The 23,674-nt window shown below is 48.0% G+C and overlaps 1 protein-coding gene across 3 annotated transcripts in view; it reads right to left on the minus strand.

The window, feature by feature from the left end:
• ESCO2 (establishment of sister chromatid cohesion N-acetyltransferase 2) overlaps nucleotides 1–23,674 on the minus strand; it is a 364,228-nt gene that overhangs the window by 329,773 nt on the left and 10,781 nt on the right. The window contains exon 1 of one of the 3 annotated variants that reach the window (XM_078649952.1): nucleotides 9,320–9,445. The exons of 1 other annotated variant lie outside the window; for it this stretch is intronic. In XM_078649952.1, the coding sequence (XP_078506078.1) occupies nucleotides 9,320–9,423 (104 nt within the window). In that variant the 5' untranslated portion in view covers nucleotides 9,424–9,445. Of the gene's footprint in view, nucleotides 1–8,651; nucleotides 8,780–9,319; nucleotides 9,446–23,674 lie in introns of those variants that run through there. One more of the 3 variants, XM_078649954.1, reaches the window with a different exon arrangement.

Here is a 23,674-nt window from a genome sequence, read left to right on the forward strand (position 1 = left end):
CTGTTCTCCATAGTACAGGGTTATTTGCAAGGGAAAGCAGGTCACTTTCTTATTATGGTAAAACCACTGACTTCCCCTTACTGGAAACTCATTTAAGTGTGGCCCCGTGAAACCATTGTGTGCAACTAAACTGAGTAGGAAAATGGCAAAATGAAGGCATGGAATGCAGGGTTCATTGGAATTTGTGCAGCGATTGTAAGTCTTCAAAGGGACACATTCCAAATGCAGTTTGGCTCATAGATTCTGGGAGTAGTGGTACGGGGTGAGCTGCACCGCCCCAAAAATAACCATACTGCAGTTCAAACGTTGAACGAGCAATAACGATGCCTTTGAAATGTGTTTTTACCTTGGTGGTTTGCTCTGCGTTAGGCTATGTCTTTCTACAAACTGCTGTTTATTCATTTGACATGGGGATAGGCGTTTACTTTTCCTGCTCTAACTGTAAAGTTAGAGGATTTTGTAAAGTCAACTATCTGACAATCTTGGAGGTGCGAAAGCAAATAATGTAAAGTATCGTTTTTTTCCTATCACACAACAAAATGGAAATAACCACAAATGACCTGTACAAAGAATTAAAAATATATCATCAGTTAGGAAAGTGCAAATGAAGCAAATATTACACTTCTGAGGTGTGAAGAAAACAAAGACTTTAGCAGGAGCAAAATAAATGAAGAAACTTTAACTGGTTATGTGCCTTTGATAAATAGTCGCTGAAACTCAATTTCCACACATTTGCGCTTGTGTGCTATATAGTTTTATCAATAAACCTGCATGTCAGTGTGAATTGTGTGGCTATTTCAATGGAAAACGTGCTGTCTATAAATTACAGTGTGATATGACACCATGCTTTATTAATATATTGTCAACAGTGTATTTCGAAATGCTCGACTGGCTACATAGTACACCTTTACCACTGTCTTGCTGCATGGGCATGGCTAATTTGCTGTTTGTTCTTTGTGAAAAGCTTGGAATTTTTACTGTCCCAGTGACTTTAGCGGTGTTACATTGGTTGCAGTACCCCTACTTTGAAAACGGTTCCAGCACCACTGGTTTGGCCACAGAGAAACTTCACTTAGATGGTGTGTGTTTAGCATATGTTGCTCAATTTCCAGCTTTCTTTCATTTGTCAGCTTTAGTTTTACAAAAGTGCCTTTAAGATTGAATGGGTCCGTGCTTTGAAAACTGGACTTGGCTCCTCATTGGGTCAGGGGCCAAGCTGGAGCCAGACATTTGGAAGATGCCATGGTCAAGCCTGGGTTGGAGTGGCCTCTGATGCCTGCAACACCCCCGCTGCAGCTGCCGTGCAGGCCCCGCCCCACCACACCACATAGCTGCCCCCTTGCAAATACCGTCCTGAGAACAACCAGTAGATATGCCTGATGGTGAGAGAGGCAGAAAGCAAGAGGGGACACTGGAGCATCTTGATACAGACCCGAGAGGGTTAGGGTTGAAAAATAAGGGCCTAATTTGAGCCGGTGGTTGCCGGTGGGGTCCACTGCACTCATTTCTGGGCACGGGTACTTACTTAGTTTAACTATTCAGACATTGAGCAAGAGAGAGAAAAACAAACACTGGAGAAACAAGGGGTAAGAAAAAGACAGAACATCGTCTCAAATGGAGAAAGCCGGCAACTGCAAGAGTGAGATAAAGGGGAAAGGAGTGTCTGGTAGTGAGTGGAAGAAGCACAGGTGTATTGAAGAATACACAACTTTTAATCACACCGGCCATAGGTTTCTTATCAGAGCTTTGGGCACCAGCACTCATTCTTTTACACATTAAGAAATGTGGGTAAGGTATGTTTGAGTTACCGGGGAGGTTCTCTTCGTGGCTGTTGTCAATATTGCATAGTACAATCTATTGATACAAGTCAGAGAGGCCAGGATCACTTGTATTCTTGCAAAACCCCAACACGTGTTTTTGCTTTCTATTTTTATTTTGTCTCTGAAGTTCTCTCAACTGCACTGGAAGACTGTTGCTTATATGTAAAGGAGAGCTGGGCCAGGAATCCGAGTGTAACCTTTAGATTATTTTTACGCGCTACCAAATTGTGCTTTACGATGCCTCGTGAGCTTGCCCGGATTCCAGCGGCCGAGCATGATGTCAGAGGCAGGGAACGCTGCATGGCCCTGCTACGCTTCCCTGCCCCTCACACCCCTGTCAGCAGGGTGTAAACGGGTCAGCTAGCAAGAACTGTTTACAAATAAAACGGAGTTTAAAAATGTATGTATCATAAGTGTTGGGGCCCAAAATTTAGCTCAGAAGCCGGCAGCTAGCAATATTCAATGTAGAGGTGACGAATACCAAGCTGCCTAGTTTCGATTCCACCTCAAGCCTCTTCATCCACCATAGACACTCCCTGCTACATCCATTTTTCACTGATTTAACGTATTTCGTGTCTCCTTCTTACCCCTTTTGTGTTTTTTTCATTCGCTTGCTCTGGGCCAAAGTTTGAAGAGGAAGAAAATAAGTGCCCGCCCCCATACCTGAGTGTCCGCGGGCCTATCCTGCATCCAACGGCTCAAATTAAGCACTGGATGATCTAGCCCAAACCTGGCCCTTTTCTGATTTTGCATTTTATGCGAAAAATGTGCCCCTCTTTGTGAAGAGCAACCTGCCCACGACACTTTAGAATGAGCCATCGTAACGCAGCCAAACGTCGCTGAGCAGAAAACAAGCCACCTAAGAACGACTGGCATAATATACATTTGGAAAATGATAAACACTTTCCGTCTGTCAGTCAAATTGTGATATCAGCATCTCCTCGTGGGACCTCTGCATTGACCGAGATCATGTTTCCTTTTTGTGCACAGGGCTCGTCGACAGCTTACTTACTATGCTAAAAAAAAACTCTGTCTAATAAAATCATGTGAAATAAAAAAAAAACGAACATTGGACACCATTCCACTCCTGGAGAAAAACGCGGTGGGTGGGAGCTCCGTTCGCTTTCAGTAACAAGAGCCTCGCTGACATCCTTTGACCTAAGCGCCGCGAGGGTAGTCCAAGTGGCGCTGGTCTCTCCCTGATGCGCAGGTACTAATGGTTCGACGCGTCCTTTCCCCTGCCGCAGAGCTCAGGTGCGCAGCCCTATGCAGCCTGGGCTCGCTCTGTCCTGGCAGGGACAGTGAGAAGCGCTCGCCTCTGTTTCCACCACGAAGCGGGCTCCCTCGCCCATGCACAGCGGCTCACCGTTGGCGTCGCCAGGCAGCCAGCAGCAGCGCTGCAAGGCTCCCAGCAGCCACCCCGCCCTCTGCCCAGGTGCCCTGTGTACTCACGGAGCTTCGGGCGCTGCTGACTGCTCCGGTTTGCAGTGAAGTTCCAAACAGCCAACGGCGGGTCATGTGATGGGGAAGCGCTCACCCAGCAGGGTTTAAATAGCCGTCTAGTACTGGCGCTGCCGCCTCTGCTGTCACAGTGCACTGAGCGGCACAGAGGGCGAGACAAGAAAACAATGACCTGAAAAACCGGCCCTGCTGCTGCCGGCGCAGGGTGATACCACAACAATACAGCACGCCCGCTCGCATCGCCAGCCTCACAACAAGCGGAACACACCAGGACTCCTCTTTCATAGACACTCGTCACAGCGGTTCTCAGTAGGCACGATCATCGCAGTAAAGTAAACAGGGGCACCAGGGCAATGTATGGAGGTGCCCAGGACCACACATAGCTATAGTGAAGGAAAACAACGGACCTGGGGTTGTGCTCTGTATACACGGAAACAAAACTTTACGAACACACATCTTTCCACCAAAGGGAAAGGCTTATTTCTTACTCAGATGGCTTTTTGCATCTTTGCTAACTCCACACCACCACCAAGCTTCACAACTCTGCCCTGCCTTTGCCACACGTAGCCCAGTGGAATTATCTGCTACCGGGACTATTTCTGCCGCCACTCCCTGCGTGTTTGCTTTCTTATTCGTGTTTTCGCTGGTGATGAATATGCACAGCAACTACCAAGAGGGGGTCAACGGTCAAATGCAATACAAACGGCAGCTAAGACGACCGGACTCCCCAGATGAATACTTCATTTCCGATTGGGCAAGGCTCTTGTAGGTGAGGAACATGTCCTCGCTTTAAGGCGCGCGTGTTGGTAGGGGCCGCGCGCCAGGATGGACGTCTTGCCGATTGTTAATTTAACTCCGGGCATGTTTGGAAAATGCAATAGATAGGATTCCGGGAGGAGGGCGGGGCGAGCCTGGTGCTGTGCAGCCGCCTTTACTTGCAGGAGATAAAGAGCTCCCTTACCTCAACTTTCACAGAGCTTTTTATACTTAAAGGGGCACGCAGCAGCGGGAGGCGTTGGAAACTCTCTTGCCCGTTATCTTGAGGGCGGTGAGGTCATCTGGGCCCTGGAGCAATTTTTTCAGGTCCCCTTAAAGCTTCAGAATGTTACTTATGTGTCTCCTCTACTTTGATCGGAGATTCACAAGTCTCCAGAGTAAGCTCGTATATAACACTGTAAAACATTAGGAGGACAGAAATATGAAATATGGACCACCTGTCTCAAGAGAAGCAAACCAAGTTGCAGAGAGAAAAAACAAGTCAGGTCCCGGGCCGGCAGCCAATCATCGTGCGGCCCGGGAATGACGTCAGGGGGGTGTCCCGGGCCGGCAGCCAATCACAGCGCGGCCCGGGGAATGACGTCACGGGGTGTCCCGGGCCGGCAGCCAATGACAGCGCGGCCCAGGACAAAGGGGCGGGACTTAAAAAAACACCAAGAAACGCCCCCGAATCGCGTTTTCACAAGAAAGCGTGATTGACAGCCTCTGTCTCCCAATGGCTAGCCTCCATTTATGGAGCTAGCCAATGAGAGACAGAGGCAGAACCAAAGCCAAATGTAGGAACATGAGATTTCGCCTTGGGCGGAGCAACTGCTATGCAGTTGCAACGCCAGGCGAAACCTAAAAAAGCTAAAGAAATTGCAACATGCAAAGTTTGTTGCCCACAAGGCCTGGGTAAAGGGCTCCTGATGACGTGTAAAATTGGAAACTACACCTACTGCAGCTCTTTTATTTTAGAATCTACATTTATTTTAAGGTTCCCTTCATAACGCCAGGCTTTTCCTTGTGAGGCCTGGGGAAAACGCTGAATGTGGGACCTTCTGAACACTACTTTCGCATTTGCAGGTACTGCAAGAAACTGCTTCTAGGTATAAAAAGAACAAGCATTTACAATGCAATGGTTTTGCCTTTGACAAAGTTAGAGCGATTGGCATTGTCAATGACAAATTTTTTATTTATGTGTTGGTTTTGAAAACAGATAAATTAATGCCATTGTCATTTACAATGCAAATAGCGTAATCTCACGCAAATGGACGATGGTTACAAAAAATTTTGAAAAGTGCTCTATAGAATCAGGAGGAGTCGGGGAGGGATAATGAATAGAGATAGAGCCAAGAAGGAAAAACAAATTAGGGTGAGAGAGAGTGGTGCATTGGAGAGAGTTAGCAGTGTGTTGAAGGGAGAGTGAGTGACGGGATGAGAGAATGAGCAGAAGAAAGAGAGGCAGTGAGAGAAGGAGAGTGTGGTGAAAGGGAAGAGTGAGTGACGGGATGAGAGTATGAGCAGAAGAGAGAGAAGCAGTGAGAGAAGGAGAGTGTGGTGAAAGGGAAGAGTGAGTGACGGGATGAGAGTATGAGCAGAAGAGAGAGAAGCAGTGAGAGAAGGAGAGTGTGGTGAAAGGGAAGAGTGAGTGACGGGATGAGAGTAAGAGCAGAAGAGAGAGAGGCAGTGAGAGGAGAGTGTGGTGAAAGGGAAGAGTGAGTGACGGGATGAGAGTAAGAGCAGAAGAGAGAGAAGCAGTGAGAGAAGGCGAGTGTGGTGAAAGGGAAGAGTGAGTGACCGGATGAGAGTAAGAGCAGAAGAGAGAGAAGCAGTGAGAGAAGGAGAGTGTGGTGAAAGGGAAGAATGAGTGACGGGTGGAGAGTATGAGCAGAAGAGAGAGAGGCGGTGAGAGAAGGAGAGTGTGGTGAAAGGGAAGAGTGAGTGACGGGATGAGAGTATGAGCAGAAGAGAGAGGCGGTGAGAGAAGGAGAGTGTGGTGAAAGGGAAGAGTGAGTGACGGGATGAGAGTATGAGCAGAAGAGAGGCGGTGAGCGAAGGAGAGTGTGGTGAAAGGGAAGAGTGAGTGACGGGATGAGAGTATGAGCAGAAGAGAGGCAGTGAGAGAAGGAGAGTGTGGTGAAAGGGAAGAGTGAGTGACGGGATGAGAGTATGAGCAGAAGAGAGAGAAGCAGTGAGAGAAGGAGAGTGGTGAAAGGGAAGAGTGAGTGACGGGATGAGAGTATGAGCAGAAGAGAGAGAGGCGGTGAGAGAAGGAGAGTGTGGTGAAAGGGAAGAGTGAGTGACGGGATGAGAGTATGAGCAGAAGAGAGAGAAGCAGTGAGAGAAGGAGAGTGGTGAAAGGGAAGAGTGAGTGACGGGATGAGAGTAAGAGCAGAAGAGAGAGAGGCGGTGAGAGAAGGAGAGTGTGGTGAAAGGGAAGAGTGAGTGACGGGATGAGAGTATGAGCAGAAGACAGAGAAGCAGTGAGAGGAGAGTGGTGAAAGGGAAGAGTGAGTGACGGATGAGAGTAAGAGCAGTAAAATTACTATCTAGTAGGCCCGAGACTAGAACCCTGGTCTGCAAAACTAGAGAGGCCGAGCACTGCCCAGGTGAGCTACGGAGCTTCTCCCACATGGTGGAGTTAATAGGGGCGTGAAGAGTATGCTGCCACCCGTCCGCCGGAGGGCCCCCCCCGCTCCCGATGCCACTGCTAAGCAGCACACATTAAAGCTTTTTTAAAAAAAGTTGTATATAGCGCTAACGAGACCCGAAGGGGTTAGAGCGCTTTACATGAGCACATGTTGAGTTAGAGACGGACACATTCATGTTGTTAGGCACGGGGAGATTAAGCATCCTGCCGAGACTCGAACCCGGTTTCCCAGCCTCCACTGTCAGTGCCTGAGTTTCGCAGGCTGTGCTTAATGAAGGTGGGTGCCGGCTCAATGCCGGACCAGATTCGGGGGCGTTCCCGAGAACAGGCTTTCGGCTGACGTAGCCAAAAGCCAAAAATTCTCGGGAACGCCCCTGAATCTGGTCCGAGATTGACGGACAGAGCCTTCTCCCAATGGCTAGCCTCCATTTATGGAGCTAGCCAGTGAGAGAGTGGGGACGGTCCAGTCCCCACACACAGATATCATTAAGTTTTTCCTAGCGCATACGTACTTCGTACGCATTGGCTAGGCAAAACCTAAAAAGTGCTCAGCGATAGAGAAAGCACTGCATTTTCCCTCTAGCGAAACTGGGTTTCAATAACGCATCTGTAAATACATTTTACTAAAGGGATACTGGGCCCCGGGGAGAGAGAGCGGCCTGGTGCCTAATAGCACGTTGCCTCCTTGTCAAGGACCTTTCTGTCAAGGACTCTCCATCTGTCCCTACTTCACTTGTCAATCCATCCTCTTTATTTCTCTCATTCAACCACCATCCTTACTCCCTCATTCATCATTCTCAATCATTTCATCCATCAAGCCACCTCTCATCCCCCATCCCTTCATTCGTTCCTCAACATGTGTCCCAAAAATTATCCATCAATTTCTCTATCTTCCAATCCATCCATGTATCTCTCCATTCACCCTTCTATCAATCCCTCCGTTCCTTCATTCTTTACTTTTGAGCTCTCGTGTGCATTGGTTCCCCTCACTGCATAGCTCCATCATGCGTTTTCTGCTAGTGCCACCAATGAAAATCACAGTAAACATAAAACCAGACTTAAAGGTTTTATGCGAGCACACAAACTATGTGCATAAGTGTTGGGGTCCGTGATGCCAGTGCTTAATTTGAGCCTGTGGTTTCTGGTGCTCAGCACAGGCCCTTAATTGTCAACACTGGCGCTTGTGACAGTTTGCCACAAGGTGGTACTCTCGATCTAATTTGGAGAGAACCACAACAAACGAGTTAACCCCCAGAGTTATATCACCATTATTTTTATTCCCGGAGATTTACTGGGCACCTCTCTAGCACATACATTAACCAATTAAATATTTTAAAATGCAGACTTTGCAACCAGTTAAGCAGGACAGAAATACTGCCATGCTTCTTGTTGCCAATTTCTTCGTGACAGTTTTAAATATATATATTAGTTGAGGCCCAGATTTTGCATCCGGATAGCGCCTTTTTAATGGCACAACTCCAAAGCCAAATCTCATTTATTAAATCTCAATGTGCTTAAATGTACTCATTATATATCTGATAAACATGTATGAAGTCTTAATATCTGATGTCACTTCTTGAAGGTCACTTCCTGTTATGTCACGTGTCGTGACATCATGCGCTGTGATGGCACGCACATGGTTTCATTGGCATACTGCCTAAACTGGTTAGTCCCCCCACTTCTTTTTTTAGGAATTGTGCCTTGATCAAACCTTAATAATTTGGTTTAACTTTAGGAGGATGAGATTAGAGCACAAATAACCTGTAGAAACTTACTGAATATTGTGTCAGTAGTCAATAATTTACGTTGGCAGTTTTACACAGCTTGAAGCTTGTTCCAAGACATAAGAGCAAGCACTTCACAGTAGCCAGAAACTACATTACATGTATTTTAACTATGAAAAAATAAATAACTAAATAAAATTAAAAAGCAATATCCGGCAAGATAACATCTTAGCATACCTTGAGAAATCTGCTGAGCACACAGACTCTCACATGCAATGGAAGGAGGCTAGGCCAACCAGCCCTCCTGGCCCTGACAGCCCTGCTCTCTCAAAGTCCACAGCACTCGGAGTCGTGCCTCAAGAGGCAATGTTTCAAAATGGAAATAAATGATATGGCAGGCCTGGCCCTCCTAGCATCATTGGTCCATTCTCTCTACGTGGGCAGGCCAGCAACATGAAGCAGGGTCCTCATAGGCTACGAATGATTGGCCGACCTGATTTGAAACCGGGATCTGCATATGCAGGCGCCGCCGACACTACAAATATTACGCACACAGGGACAAATGTACACAACCCGCCAGAGGTCTCTTCCCGCACAACTTGGAAAAATATGGTCCATTAGTGCGGGTAAAAGGCAGCCCAATGTGGCAATGGCAACACTGTTTACTTCCGTTTGCCCCAGCGCCCGCTCGGTTCCCGCCTTTTCTCCCTCCCGCCGGCCCCGCCCACCGCCTCCCATGATACGTAACACCCGAACTAGACAGTGTCAACACATTCACGCAAATCTCTCTCTAAAAAAAAAAAAGAGGTCTGAGCTATATGTGCACTGGTTAGCACTGGTTAAAACATAGTTGGACTATTGGGGTAGCGTCAAATGAGCGCGAGCAGCCACTTAATCCCACTCACCTCAAGAATGTTCTCCTCGATAGACCGGCGATCCAATAGAGCAGCCGGCTAGGCTCCGCCCACCCGCTTCCGGGAGGCGTCTCCAACTCCGCTTGCACGCTCATTGGTAGAGGACAGGCAGCTGCGGCTTTGCTATTGGCTGTTGAAGAAGCCCGCTAATATACAAATCCGTAGACCGTAGTGCCCTAGAATGGCCGGTCATCTCGGTGCTGCGAGTGCAGGTCCCGGGGCAGCTGGTTGTGCGACATTCGCGTCTGTTGCCACCATCGTTCTATGCTTGTCCAGAACAGACCAAGTTCACAGGGGGTACGCCCAAGGCTTTAAGTAGGATGAAAAAACGGGGGGGGGGTGTTTAAAAGGGAATGGCTTAAAACACGTAAGCTAAAACAATCTGTGCGTAGCATAGTGTGCCTCCCAATTTATATTTTGCTGTTTCTGTGATTGCACCCAGATATATGATACACGTGACATCATACCTACAATAAGTCAGAACTATTGGTTTTGGCAATGGTTGTTTGTTGCATAAGATAAATATGCAGCAGCTATGATTTGTATATAATATTGAAAAAGCTTCCACTTGAAAACCTGGTGACTCCACGACGCAGTTGCTGCTCCTGTAAGTTTCAATAGGAGAAGGAAATTCCAGAGAGAAAATGGCTCTCGTTAAAGGATTTCCCTTCCCCCCTACAACGCTCACCTGGCATCGCGTCATGGCATAACTTCTCCACTAGTGAGCAGCGCACATCGATGTGTGCGTTCTCACACAGTAGTCCAGAAAAAACGGACCGCCTGTGCCAGGGGGAAAAAAGGAGCTTGATGGAGACCCGTTTCAAGGCCCCCTTTATAAAACTGCTGGTGCTCGGCCCATTTGAAGCCCTGGGTACGCCTCTGCAAGAACCACCCAAAGAGCATTATGGAACCAGTTTCAGGGTTATCACCCCCCAACAGCAACACTAGCTTGACTCCAGTGGCAGGGTGAGCACGAGACCCATGTCTGGGTATACCCTTTTCCACTTAGGGCGACAAATGCAAAATGAACAATTGATGTATGGAAAGCTGAACAATGTCAAACATTCACCCCCAGTACAGATATCTGCTCCTAAATCCATAGTTTTTTGCACACCATTCTATTCCCTCATCAGTGGTGTTACCCCGAAACATGTCACAAGATGCTTGTTTCCGGTCCAGGGAGGACTTTGCTTAGGGCGGCAGTTCGGGCTGGACCATTCCCATGAGGAGCAGAGTCAAGACTGATTTGCATATGGCTGGATCTAAACTGGGGTGGCATGGTGAACACAAGAATGATTCATTTAACCCAGATCACTTGACTGGGGCTGAATGTTTGATTTGTTCTGCATTCCGTCCATCATATGTGTGTCTTTTACTTCCAACAGAAAGACACAAGTCTGTATTATTTGACACAAGATAATGATAATTTTAGCTAATTATATTTTTTCCGTTAGACACTGGAATACTCTGCCAGAAGTCCACACCTTGAGTCAATTGTCTCTGGTTTTGGAAAAGGGGGTGGTGATGGACAGAGTTTCTGAATGATGCAGAATACTCTTACCAAGTCAAGAGATCATGGTTTTAATCCATCACCTGTTTTTTAGCTCACTGCACCATCCCAGCTCAGAACCCGGCTATATGCAAATTAGTCTGTTCCTGTCCCAGTGCATGATGGGAACAGGGCAAACCAAACTACCAAGCCAATTCTTATACTGGGAAGGAAACAAGCTTCCGGGGACCGGTTTCTGGCATCACAGCCTTCGTCGACCCGGCTTGCTTGAATCCTGATGGTGCAATGAGCAAGGGACTCACGTCTGAGTATACCCTCCCACACATAGTGTGGATAAATTCGATTTTGGAAAAGGGGGTGGTGATGGACATAGTTTCTGAATGATGCAGAATACTCTTACCAAGTCAAGAGATCATGGTTTTAATCCATCACCTGTTTCTGAATGATGCAGAATACTCTTACCAAGTCAAGAGATCATGGTTTTAATCCATCACCTGTTTTTTAGCTCACTGCAGCATCCCAGCTCAGAACCCGGCTATATGCAAATTAGTCTGTTCCTGTCCCAGTGCATGATGGGAACAGGGCAAACCAGACTACCAAGCCAATTCTTATACTGGGAAGGAAACAAGCTTCCGGGGACCGGTTTCTGGCATCACAGCCTTCGTCGGCCCGGCTTGCTTGAATCCTGATGGTGCAATGAGCAAGGTATACCCTTTTCCACTTAGGGCGACAAATGCAAAATGAACAATTGATGTATGGAAAGCTGAACAATGTCAAACATTCACCCCCAGTACAGATATCTGCTCCTAAATCCATAGTTTTTTGCACACCATTCTATTCCCTCATCAGTGGTGGTACCCCGAAACATGTTACAAGATGCTTGTTTCCGGTCCAGGGAGGACTTTGCTTAGGGCGGCAGTTCGGGCTGGACCATTCCCATGAGGAGCAGAGTCAAGACTGATTTGCATATGGCTGGATCTAAACTGGCGTGGCATGGTGAACACAAGAATGATTCATTTAACCCAGATCACTTGACTGGGGCTGAATGTTTGATTTGTTCTGCATTCCGTCCATCATATGAGTGTCTTTTACTTCCAACAGAAAGACACAAGTCTGTATTATTTGACACAAGATAATGATAATTTTAGCTAATTATATTTTTTCCGTTACACACTGGAATACTCTGCCAGAAGTCCACACCTTGAGTCAATGGTCTCTGGACCCTCTTAGCATTTTCTTTATATACTTCATTAAAGGGTGAGCTAATTGACCTTTTCAAATACAAAAACGGCTAACACTAGGGTGGCAAACTATCTACATTTTTGCAGTATTAAGCCATATTTCTATTGTCTGTTGTGTTTGTGCTGAGCTAGTAAGGGAAGTCAAATTACCCGCTTTTTCTCACTGGAAAAGAATTCAAGAGAAGGGTCTTGTTGGACTCAGAGCAGGACATCAGTCTGTTCATGAGAAGGAAACATGCCGCCTGGCAGTATGCTCCAACCTGGTCCTGAGTGATTACGATTGTGCAGCACTACCTACAGGTTTCGGATGTGCTGATAGAGATGTGCACTTAAATAAGAGGCAGAGTGTCCCAAACTTTAATTCCTCTCCCATAGCCAGATTGAGATAATGGCCTGTCAGTCTCTGGACAGTTTATTCATATTTTTTTTTTTTTTGCTAAATAATTCATTACAGATCGGTACATCTCTTACAAAGGTAAGTGGGTCTCTTGAAGACAAAGAAGGTGAGGTTTAAGTAACAAACGTTTCTCCTTGAGGTCTCAACACCTAACAGATGCTCTCAGAACATTAATATTCCAACTGAGTAAAGTTAAATCCCGGCTACCACTACCAATATTATGGGACATCCTTTGGTGTTAAGAGCACAAAGATCTGCATGACACTGCACAAATGCCACCCATTTTTTGCTTTCTGCCACCCAAACCCCGAAAAACAAAAGCCCCTCCAAACCATTGCACTCATATCACATGCCCCCCTGCCCACCAGCCACACCCAACCTGCGTCCATACCCACACCCATGCCTATCCCAGGCTCCTGAGGGAACCTGGATCTTCAGTGCACCCCACCTTTAAACCGCCGACACCATATTCACACTTTGGTTAATCACTGCTCGATACCCACCCCTAGAGAGGTCCCAGGCCCCCCACCAGCTTGAAAGACCAGATAATAGGACAGTAAAAGCATGCACAACGGAATCAAGAAAAGCCTACAAATCATCAAGCTTTTCACACGTTATAATAGGAAAAAGTGTTCTTCAAGGAAGAACCAAATGAAACCATATCAGTCATTAGACCTGCTTCCAAGAGTCCAGAAGAGCCTGAACCCTAACCGAGTCCTGGGAAAGGAAGTTCGGCCCTGGTGAGGAATAATTAGATTAGCCGGCTCAAGAAGAGGAATAGTAACCCCGAGTTTGACAAATGCTGGGGTCAATTCCTGCAGCTGCCATCTTTGCACCGCCGTATCATGCCAAAATCGGACCTCACAGAAAACTTAACAACACAGGATTTCACCAGGCTAAGTGGTTGAGCAAGCTGGAACAACAGCTGGTGAAAAATGAAATGGCCCACATAAATCAAAATTGCTCATGCATAATTAGAGTATCTGGCCGTAGAAAGTTTTTTGAAGGAAAAGAGATGTGCTTGCTGAACCTGACAGACGATATTACAGTCTTTCAGTTGGAGGAAGGACTGAGCCAACTGAACGATGTCCCATCATGCATCATCACCCTCCTGCCCCTCAGGAATACCTAATACACAGAGCATATATTTTCCATGTCTTCCAGCTTATGCGAAATGCCACAAAGCTGTGTTTCATGGACTTCCTCCTGAGTCTTTGTGTGCTGTGCAGTCTCTTGCAGCAGCATGGCCCGATTCTCAATGTCACTTAAGCTCCCATTGAGGGTATCCATATTTTTTGACATTTTGTGTAGCAACACCTGGAACTTGGAATGTGCAGCCTTCAAGGACAAGTCCTTACAGTATTCTTCTCTGGGTACTTGCAATAAATAGCCAACAAGGTTGGGGAAAGGGGAGCGGTCATGCTGTAGAAACTTGCCTATACTTCAGAGGATGTTGATTGGTCGGTCCTCCGAGGCCAGAGGAAGAGACGAGAGCAGAAGTCCCAGATACAACACACCCCAACTCTGCCACTCCCTCTCTGTGGAGCAATCTGTCTTTATTTTCACCCCCAGTATTCACTCTCCTAGCTCTGTACCCTCTGGGACCACTGAGAAGTCATCTTCAGCCCAGGCATCAGCTTCCAAAAAAGGCTTCACCTATGTCTTCTTGCTAAATTGTAGAGGGTGTTGTGGAGAGAGTACTTACATTAGCCCCATCTCTCTCGAGTAAAGCCTGTTGGAGTCTTAGCTTTCCATTCTTTCTTTTTTTTATATTGCCCAAGCCTCAGCACCAGCCTGCTTACTGGCTGAAGTACCAATACAGCATGCACATATTATAGTATCTTCTAAGGTGGCCTGTTTTTTTTCTTAGCCACTCCAAGTCTGAGCCTGCTCTAGACACAGAGCTCGCTCTATCCGACAAATCTGAGCGTGAAAAAAGTCCCCAGCATTTCTTGTGAGCCAGGTACGAAAACCTCATTCCCTGGAATGTTGGTTGCCAAGGATTGTACTGGGGGAGAATCAGGCATCTTGGGAGCGACTCAGATTTCTTTGAAAGCCAGGGCCAGCCCCTGCACTCACCACTGAATTAGCAGCAACATTTTTGGACCTTGTCAATCAATCAATCAATCAATGCATTTATATAGCGCACTACTCACCCAGAGGGTCTCAAGGCGCTAGGGGGGGGGTCCGCTACTGCTCGAACAGCCAGGTCTTGAGTTGCTTCCTGAAGGCGAGGTGGTCCTGGGTCAGGCGGAGGTGGTTCGGGAGGGAGTTCCATGTCTTGGCGGCGAGGTAGGAGAAGGACCGTCCCCCTGTGGTGGCTCTTCGGATGCGGGGGACGGCAGCGAGGGCGTGGCTGGTCGATCGAAGCTGGCGTTTGGGAGCGTAGAAGTTGAGGCGGCTGTTGAGGTATCCTGGGCCCTGGTTGTGTAGGGCTTTGTGTGCGTGGGTGAGGAGTCGGAAGGTGATTCTCTTGTTGATCGGGAGCCAGTGCAGGTCTCTCAGGTGTCCGGAGATGTGGCTGCGACGGGGGATGTCCAGGATGAGTCGTGCTGAGGCGTTCTGGATCCGCTGGAGTCCCTTCTGGAGTTTGGCGGTGGTTCCGGCGTAGAGGGAGTCGCCGTAGTCCAGACGGCTGGTGACAAGGGCCTGGGTGACCGTCTTCCTGGTCTCGGTGGGGATCCACCGGAAGATCTTCCGTAGCATGCGCAGGATGTTGAAGCACGACGAGGCGACGGCGTTGACTTGTCTGGTCATGGAGAGGGAGGAGTCCAGGATGAAGCCCAGGTTGCGTGCGTGGTCTGTTGGTTTGGGTGCGCTGCCTAGGGCGGGGGGCCACCAGGAGTCGTCCCAGACGGAGGGTGAGGATCCCAGGATGAGGACTTCCGTCTTGTCAGAGTTCAGCTTCAGGCGGCTGTTCTTCATCCATTCGGCTACCTCTTTCATCCCTTCGTGAAGGTTGGCTCTGGCGGTGGCAGGGTCGTTGGTGAGGGAGAGAATCAGCTGGGTGTCGTCGGCGTAGGAGATGATGTTGAGGTTGTGCTGGCGTGCGATGTCTGCGAGGGGGCTCATGTAGACGTTGAAGAGGGTAGGACTGAGCGAGGAGCCTTGAGGGACGCCGCAGATGACTTCGTTGGCTTCAGATCTGAACGGGGGGAGGCGGACTCTCTGTGTCCTTCCGGCGAGGAAGGAGATGATCCACTCCAGTGCCTTCTCCTGAATTCCGACGTTGCTGAGTCGCTGCACTAGTGTTCGGTGGCAGACAGTGTCAAAGGCCGCGGAGAGGTCTAGGAGGATGAGGGCTGCTGTTTCTCCGTTGTCAAGCAGTGCTCGGATGTCATCGGTGGCTGCGATCAGGGTGGTCTCGGTGCTGTGGTTGGCCCGGAAGCCAGACTGCGAGATGTCGAGGGATCCGTTCGTCTCGAGGAAGGCGGCCAGCTGCTTTTTGACAGTCTTCTCGATGACTTTTGCAGGAAACGGGAGCAGCGAGATGGGGCGGTAGTTCTTGAGGTCGGTGGGGTCGGCTTCCTGCACCGAGGAAACCGACTCCCTCCCCACATCCCCCGACCAGCTCAGAGCCAGTAGAGTCCCATTCGAGAGATGATTGTCCCAACTGGTGAACACCCCCACCCACTACGCCGGCCACACGCTTGACATCCAGCAAGCACATCTCCTTCAGCCACTCCACGGGCTTCATTGGACTGACCACAGCTGCGTCCGCTTCAGCTTCAGAAGAACCATGACCCATCACCACCCGCAACAGGTTCCTCGCCGGAGCTGGAGCAAGATCACCGCCGAGCAGCTCACCGCCACCCTCAGCCAGAACCCTCCCACCAGCACAACGGACCCCAACGAAGCAGCCAGCAACCTCACACAGTGTCTGACCGCCTGCGCCGACGACCTCACATCACTAAAGAACCCTCCGAGCAGACCCGGCAGCAAGAAAACCCCCTGGTTCACCGACAAACTCAAGGACTCCAAGAAGAACTGCCACACCCTCGAGAAAGCCTGGCGCCACGACCAGACCACAGACAACATGACCGCCCTCAAGCACGCCACCCGCAAGCACCACCAGCTGATCCGCGCCACCAAGAAGACAGCACTCAAAGAACGACTGGACAGCAAGGAACTCTTCAGCATCGTCAAAGAGTTCTCCAACCCCAGCGCCGGAAACAACGTCATCAGTCCCTCGCAAGACCTCTGCGACTCACTCGCCTCGTTCTTCCACCGCAAGATCACCGACATACACAACAGCTTCGGCGCACAGACCACGCACCCAACCACCGAACCAACGCCCGCCACCACCACCCTCTGCAACTGGACCCCGGTCAGCACTGAAGTCACCACCCGCACGATGAACAACATCCACTCCGGATCCCCTACCGACCCCTGCCCCCACCACGTCTTCAACAAGGCCGACTCCATCATCGCACCCCAACTCCGGGACATCATCAACACCTCCTTCCACAACGCCACCTTCCCAGAGAGCTGGAAGCACGCCAAGCTCAGCGCCCTCCTGAAGAAACCAACAGCGGACCCCACCGACCTCAAGAACTTCCGCCCCATCTCGCTCCTCCCTTTTCCTGCCAAAGTCATCGAGAAGACCGTCAACAGACAGCTCACCGCCTTCCTCGAGACGAACGGATCCCTCGACCCCTCGCAGTCCGGTTTTCGAGCCAACCACAGCACCGAGACCTCCCTGATCGCAGCCACCGATGACATCAGATCCCTGCTCGACAACGGGGAAACAGCGGCCCTCATCCTCCTGGACCTCTCTGCAGCGTTCGACACTGTCTGCCACCGCACCCTAGTGCAGCGCCTCAGCAACATCGGAATCCAAGAGAAGGCACTGGAGTGAATCATCTTGTTCCTCGCCGGAAGAACCCAGAGAGTCCGCCTCCCCCGTTCAGATCAGAGGCCACCGAAGTCATCTGCGGCGTACCACAAGGATAATCACTCAGCCAAACCCTCTTCAACGTCTACATGAGCCCCCTCGCAGCCATCGCACGCCAACACAACCTCAACATCATCTCCTACGCCGACGATACCCAGCTGATCCTCTCCCTCACCAACGACCCGCCACCGCCAGAGCCAGCCTACACGAAGGGATGAAAGACGTCGCCGAGTGGATGAAGAACAGCCGCCTGGAACTGAACTCAGACAAGACGGAAGTCCTCATCCTGGGATCATCACCCTCTGCCTGGGACGATTCCTGGTGGCCCCTTGCCCTGGGCACCACTCCCAAGCCAACGGACCACGCACGCAACCTGGGCTTCATCCTGGACTCCTCCCTCTCGATGACCAGACAAGTCAACGCCGTCTCCTCATCGTGCTTCAACACCCTGCGCATGCTCCGCAAGATCTTCCGACGGATCCCACCGAAACCAGGAAGACCGTCACCCAGGCACTCGTCACAAGCCGACTGGACTACGGGAACACCCTCTACGCCGGAACCACAGCCAAACTTCAAAAAAGACTCCAACGCATCCAGAACGCCTCCGCACGACTCATCCTGGACATCCCCCGACACAGCCACATCTCCTGCCACCTGAGAGACCTGCACTGGCTCCACGTCAGCAAGAGAATCACGTTCAGGCTCCTCACGCACGCACACAAGGCTCTCCACGACATGGGCCCACAGTACCTCAACGACCGCCTGACCTTCTACACGCCCACCCGCCAGCTACGATCGACCAGCCACGCCCTCGCCGCCATACCACGCATCCGCAGAGCCACCACCGGAGAAAGATCCTTCTCCTACCTGGCAGCCAAGACTTGGAACTCCCTCCCCATCCACCTTTGGCTGACCCAAGACCATCTCTCCTTCAGGAAGCAGCTCAAGACCTGGCTGTTCGAGCAGTGACGTACCCCTCCCCCCCCAAGCGCCTTGAGACCCTTCCGGGTGAGTAGCGCGCTATACAAATTCCTGATTGATTGATTGAACACTCATTAAATCAAATGCAACTTATTAACAGAGCAGTGGGCATTTCAATGGTGCACGCTTGAGATAAGGTCTCTTGTTGGAATTTACCTAATTGTTCAGAACCCCAAGAGGTAGATGGATCCACAAGATGCTCCTGAATAGTGTCATATGGACCAGCCAATTTAGATGCCTCTATGGCCATGTGGGACCCTTGGGTACTTTACCTAAAAACTCAGTAATTGTTTTCTGGACTAGACTCAGGCATGGGGACTGGCCAACCCACAAGGGAAACCAGCGTGAGACACCACGAGAATGCTGCTGAAGATATGGTGAATTTATAGCCATACCAGTATCTTGAATAGATGCAGCTGAAGAAAACAGTACCAGTACCTGTACTAATGACCTTTCAGTCTAAAACGCCAAGACACTGCTGCTTGCAGTGCCCTGCTCCTTTACCTCTGCATATGATTGTACCATTGTGGTTACCTTGGGTTCCTCTGAAGTCGACTTGGACTTTTTGGGCTCAAACTCAACTTTGGGCTCCATGACGTCTGGAAAAATCAATCCTGTGAAAGCTGCTTCATGTAAAGATGGCAGTGTTTTATGCCCATCAGCAGGGAACCCGGTTGACTGGTGCTGTTGCTGACATTGCCCAGCAGGTCCGGCTATCCCAGCTACAGATTTTTGAGGGCACCCACTCTGCTCCAAAGACCAGTCAAGAGTGCAGAGAGATTGAGCCGCACCTCCACCACCTGCTGCTAGGCGTTGGCCTGACATAGTGCGGAGGCAGGTCCTGCCTCAAACCCCTCTTCGAGAGAAAGCAGAGCAGAAACAAACATGGAATCGAGGCAGAGAGAGCAAACCCCCAAAAACAGAGTCAGCATGCCTCCTTTGCTGATCTGATAATATCTCAAAGTCGCGGTCTGCTCCTTCGCCACCATGACGAACATTGGAGAGGAAAGGTGCCGGCGAGCGTGGTCCGGGCAGGTGAGTTCATTCGGCAATTAGCTGTACGCCACCATCATCAGGACCAGAGTAATGAACTCATCCTCCAGTCAAGGCACAAGTATATATGCAAAGGTTCTATAAACATTTTATTGTCTTGTTGAATACTTACACTAAAACTTGATTACATAACGTTATTCAGCTTAAAAGCTTCTCATATTTGCGGAATTGGACTACACAGGGGCCACATTAACCTCTTTTCTTTCACAACTTAAAACACCAAATACATATGCAAGCTTTATACTTGGCACGTAGATTATCGCAGGCTCAGATAAAGGCACACTGATTTCTGGGCCCAGTCCCCTGGTAGGACCTCACAGTAGCTCCAAATGCAAACTTTAAAACATGCACCATATCAAAACAACATGCTAGCCAGTTCTCTCACCATAATGTACATTTTACAGCTCAGAAGACAAAGCATCCTAAATCAAGTGCAACAATATATCAATCTTCTCAATTTGCGTAACTGAACTTTGCACTGACAGACCCAGAATGATTCCTTTTAAATACAAGAGCCAATTCCCACAAGAAAACCTTTGCACAACTAAACGTGAAACTGCAAGGGACCGAAGGATATCTTTCAACTACTGCATGCTACTTTTAACTCTGACAGGCCCAGAAGAACATAGTTACACAACTAAACTTGCTAATGCCAGGTACAGAAGTCGGGCATGGTGACTCTTGTCCGAGGCAGCAGTATGCACATGTGTGCACTATGTTGCGCATGTTACCACTGGACACTGAAGTAGCAAGTCATGCACTTACGTACAATGGGGTTTGCCAGGATCATACTATACTGGAAACCCCATCCTTATCGCCAAATTGAATTGGAGAAGCATGGTAACGTAATTGGACTGACTTCACTGAATCCATGTATTACATGGGGAGAGGTTTGCTGTTGCCAAAGTTCATGTGAGTTCTATGTGGTTCTAGTTGGTTTTTAACATAGGATCAAGAGAAGCCATTAATGTTTTCAAATACATTTTAGGAGGGAAGTGTACCCAGTGACAGTGGTGTGCAGTTGGCTTTGAGTGTGATGCATTTTTTCTTTTTTAATGGAGCGGCATCAAAATACGCAATCAAATAGGATAGTGGATAGAGCTACTAGAATAGTCATAAGTACCATACAACTGACTGTCAAAAGTGGTTATGCTGTAAGAAAAGGTTTGGAAAAAAGGGCGTGAACACTACTCAGTATGCATATTTTGTTGAGGTACTTTTTAAGTTGATGCGAGGAAGAAAGACAAGAACTAAGCTTGTCCTCTAATGTATGATGAAAATGGGTTGGTGCGGAACAAGAAAAAGGAAGGGATTATGGCAGAAAAGCATGATTGCCAGCGGGTGACTAGTCAAAACAAATAGGGGTAAGATGTAATGGCTGTACTGCTGCCGTAAAAAGTTGGGGGATTGCTGTAATGAAACTGCTTAAGATTCCAACTATTCTGGGGAAACACTGGATATCAGCCATTTCGATCATACTAAAAAGCCCTCTTCTCTTGTGAAGAGGTGTTTTTCTTACTTCAGTTATCTCTGATGCATCACTGTTCTTTGAAGGAATAACGTTAGAGAAGCCAAATATTAAACAGAAACAAACATGTGAAGCAACATTCAAAGCTTATGCAGTAGCATCCAAGAATGTTTTTTATTGGCATCCTTGTTGATATGGCATTGAGGGCCAGTAAGACCCTAGCTAGGCCAAGTTATCCTTCAGTCTCCAAACCCAGTAATACACGGCAAATGACAACTTAATGTTCTCCATACTGCTTTCACACATATCCACACTAAAAACTGTCTTTCGTTCAAAATGATGTAATCAAGAGAGCTCAAATTTCCCCATGTCACAAAAGTCCAGTTTATCCTGTACTTTCTCTTTTCCTTCGGGTACTGCAGTTTACCTTTTCCGTTATAAATGACAAAACTACACACTCCTGACAAAGGACAACTTGATTGCTGTTTGAGGTAGCCTTGCCAGTACTTTGCCACCATGGCATTTATTTTTACTTTAAAGCTGATAACAATTTGAAAAATCTGAAAATGCTGTTAACTTTCCCCCTTTAAAATATAAACTTAAAACGTCAGATAAAAGAAATGACATCAAAAATACTTTAGACCCAGCCAACCAATAGTTACTTAAAAAAAAAATAATCAATCAGATGATTATTGCCTGGTTACAATCATATATTTTATGTCAGGAAAAAAATCATCATTCAGCTACCAGCTTCTGGCCCTTCCTCAATCACCAAACATGAAAAGATGGCCAGTATTTTCCTATGAAAATTAAGCCAACGCTAGTTCTAGGTCGCTGAACACCTATATTCAGACGTATCTATGTAGATGAACACAAACATCTATAAAATATATTCTTTTGCTTCATAAAATACTGTTATGTTTTATCTGCGTTCATAGCTAGTAGCACTTGTGTTTGTGTATGTATAGTCATGATTTCGAGGTGTGTCTAAATTTTAATTCATTTGAACAGGCTATTGTGAATTCGTTTTCCAATATTTGCAGTGAGGTCCAGAAAGCCCTTTCCAGACCAAGCCATTGGGGAAGGCCCTAATGTTTGATAAGGCCTGCTCGAGGGCATAAAAGGATCTAAAATTGGCCCTTAAACAAAAGCAAAGGTCCACATGAGCTGTAAAAGATGCCAGAAAGATCTATGTGCAGGCATGTAGGAATCAGAAGAATTATTTAAAGAAACTAGCCTGGGAAGATCAAAAGGAGGCCTGTAATGATAGGAACAGTTCAGCCTTATGGAGAATTGTCAATCAGCCACATTTTAACAAGGTAGGAATACCGGATATGAGACAATCTATACCAGCCAAGAAATGGGTAGCTCACTTTGAACAGATCTACTCAAGTAATTGTGATTAGCGCTCTACTGTATTGCCCGAGAGGGGGCTGAAGCAGCAAATTGAATTGGATGAGGTACGGGAAGGCATAGCCGAACTTATATCATGGAAGGTGCCAGGACCAGATGAGGTGTCCGGGGATGTCTTTAAATCAAGTATTGATCTCTGGGCCCCCTTAATCACCCAGCATTGAACGCTGCAGTCTGCAGGCACATCCCAATAACTCTGAAACAATCAGTCATCGTTCCAATTTTTAAAAGGGAAATCGAGTGGACGCAGTATACTATCGTCCATATCATTGACAGATGCTGAGGTGTAGGTTCTGGGTAGGTTCCTCTAAAAAGTCTAACAAATTGAGCAAATAGCAAAGAAACCCTGTCAGATATTCCGTATGGCTATAGGCCAGGACGAGGGACAATTGAACAAAACTTGAACCTTTACCAAGGCACGAGTCGGGGGTCCACTCCGGTGGACGCCGTCCCCCCACTTCTTTCACAGGGTGGATGCCGTCCACCATGCCATTCAGCAGCTCCTGCATGTTGTTGTCTGCTTTCGATCACAAAAATGGGCAGGCGGGGACGGGGCTCTCTTATTTCTGACTCCTGCTGGGATACTCGGCCATAAAGGCCGAGTCTCAGGGGTCATCAAGCCTCCTTTTGTTGGAGTTTCCTGGCTGGCAGCAGTCAGGAGCCTCACACCTGATGCAAATGCAGCAGAGGGGAAACAAAGGCTCGCACCTTGTTAGCACTTCACACATACTTAGGAGAGGCAGCTTTTCACTTTGTTCAGGCTCTGTTTAGGAGATTTGCATGCACTGTTAGAACGTCAGATGTGTTAATCTTTCCCAGTATTTGCACAAAATAAATTGCATTTATATATGTTTATTACCCTTGAGGAGGCGTTGTAATAATTTAAATATCACTATTTCTTTTAAAGCACTATGGCTATAGAAAAATTAACGCTGACAAAAGTTAACATTGTTTTATATGTAGCGTGTGAAAGTGTGAATCTTCTGCATAAATCAGGAGGGTTTGCAAGTATACTGGAAATGTGCTTAAATGTACTCATGATACACCTGCTAAACATATATGTGAGGGCTTAAGATCTGATATCACTTCTTGTGAAGCCAGTTCCTGTAATGTCACGTGCTGTGATGTCACACGATGCCACGCGCTGTGATGTCACACGATGCCACGCGCTGCGATGCCACTTGCATACTGATTAACTAGGTTAGTCCCCCCACTTCTTATTTTAGGACTTGTGCCCTGACCTTTACCATTTAATTAGTAAACATACCGTTGCCAAAAAGGGTTGTTATATATTTGGCCTTCATGGACCTCAGCACAGCATTTGATATAAAGAATAGATCAATGCCCTGGGCTGTGCTGAGGGGCATGGGGGAAGATGAAGCCCTTGTA

Source organism: Lissotriton helveticus, chromosome 6 (genome assembly GCF_964261635.1).
Source record: "Lissotriton helveticus chromosome 6, aLisHel1.1, whole genome shotgun sequence".
Lineage (NCBI taxonomy): Eukaryota > Metazoa > Chordata > Amphibia > Caudata > Salamandridae > Lissotriton > Lissotriton helveticus.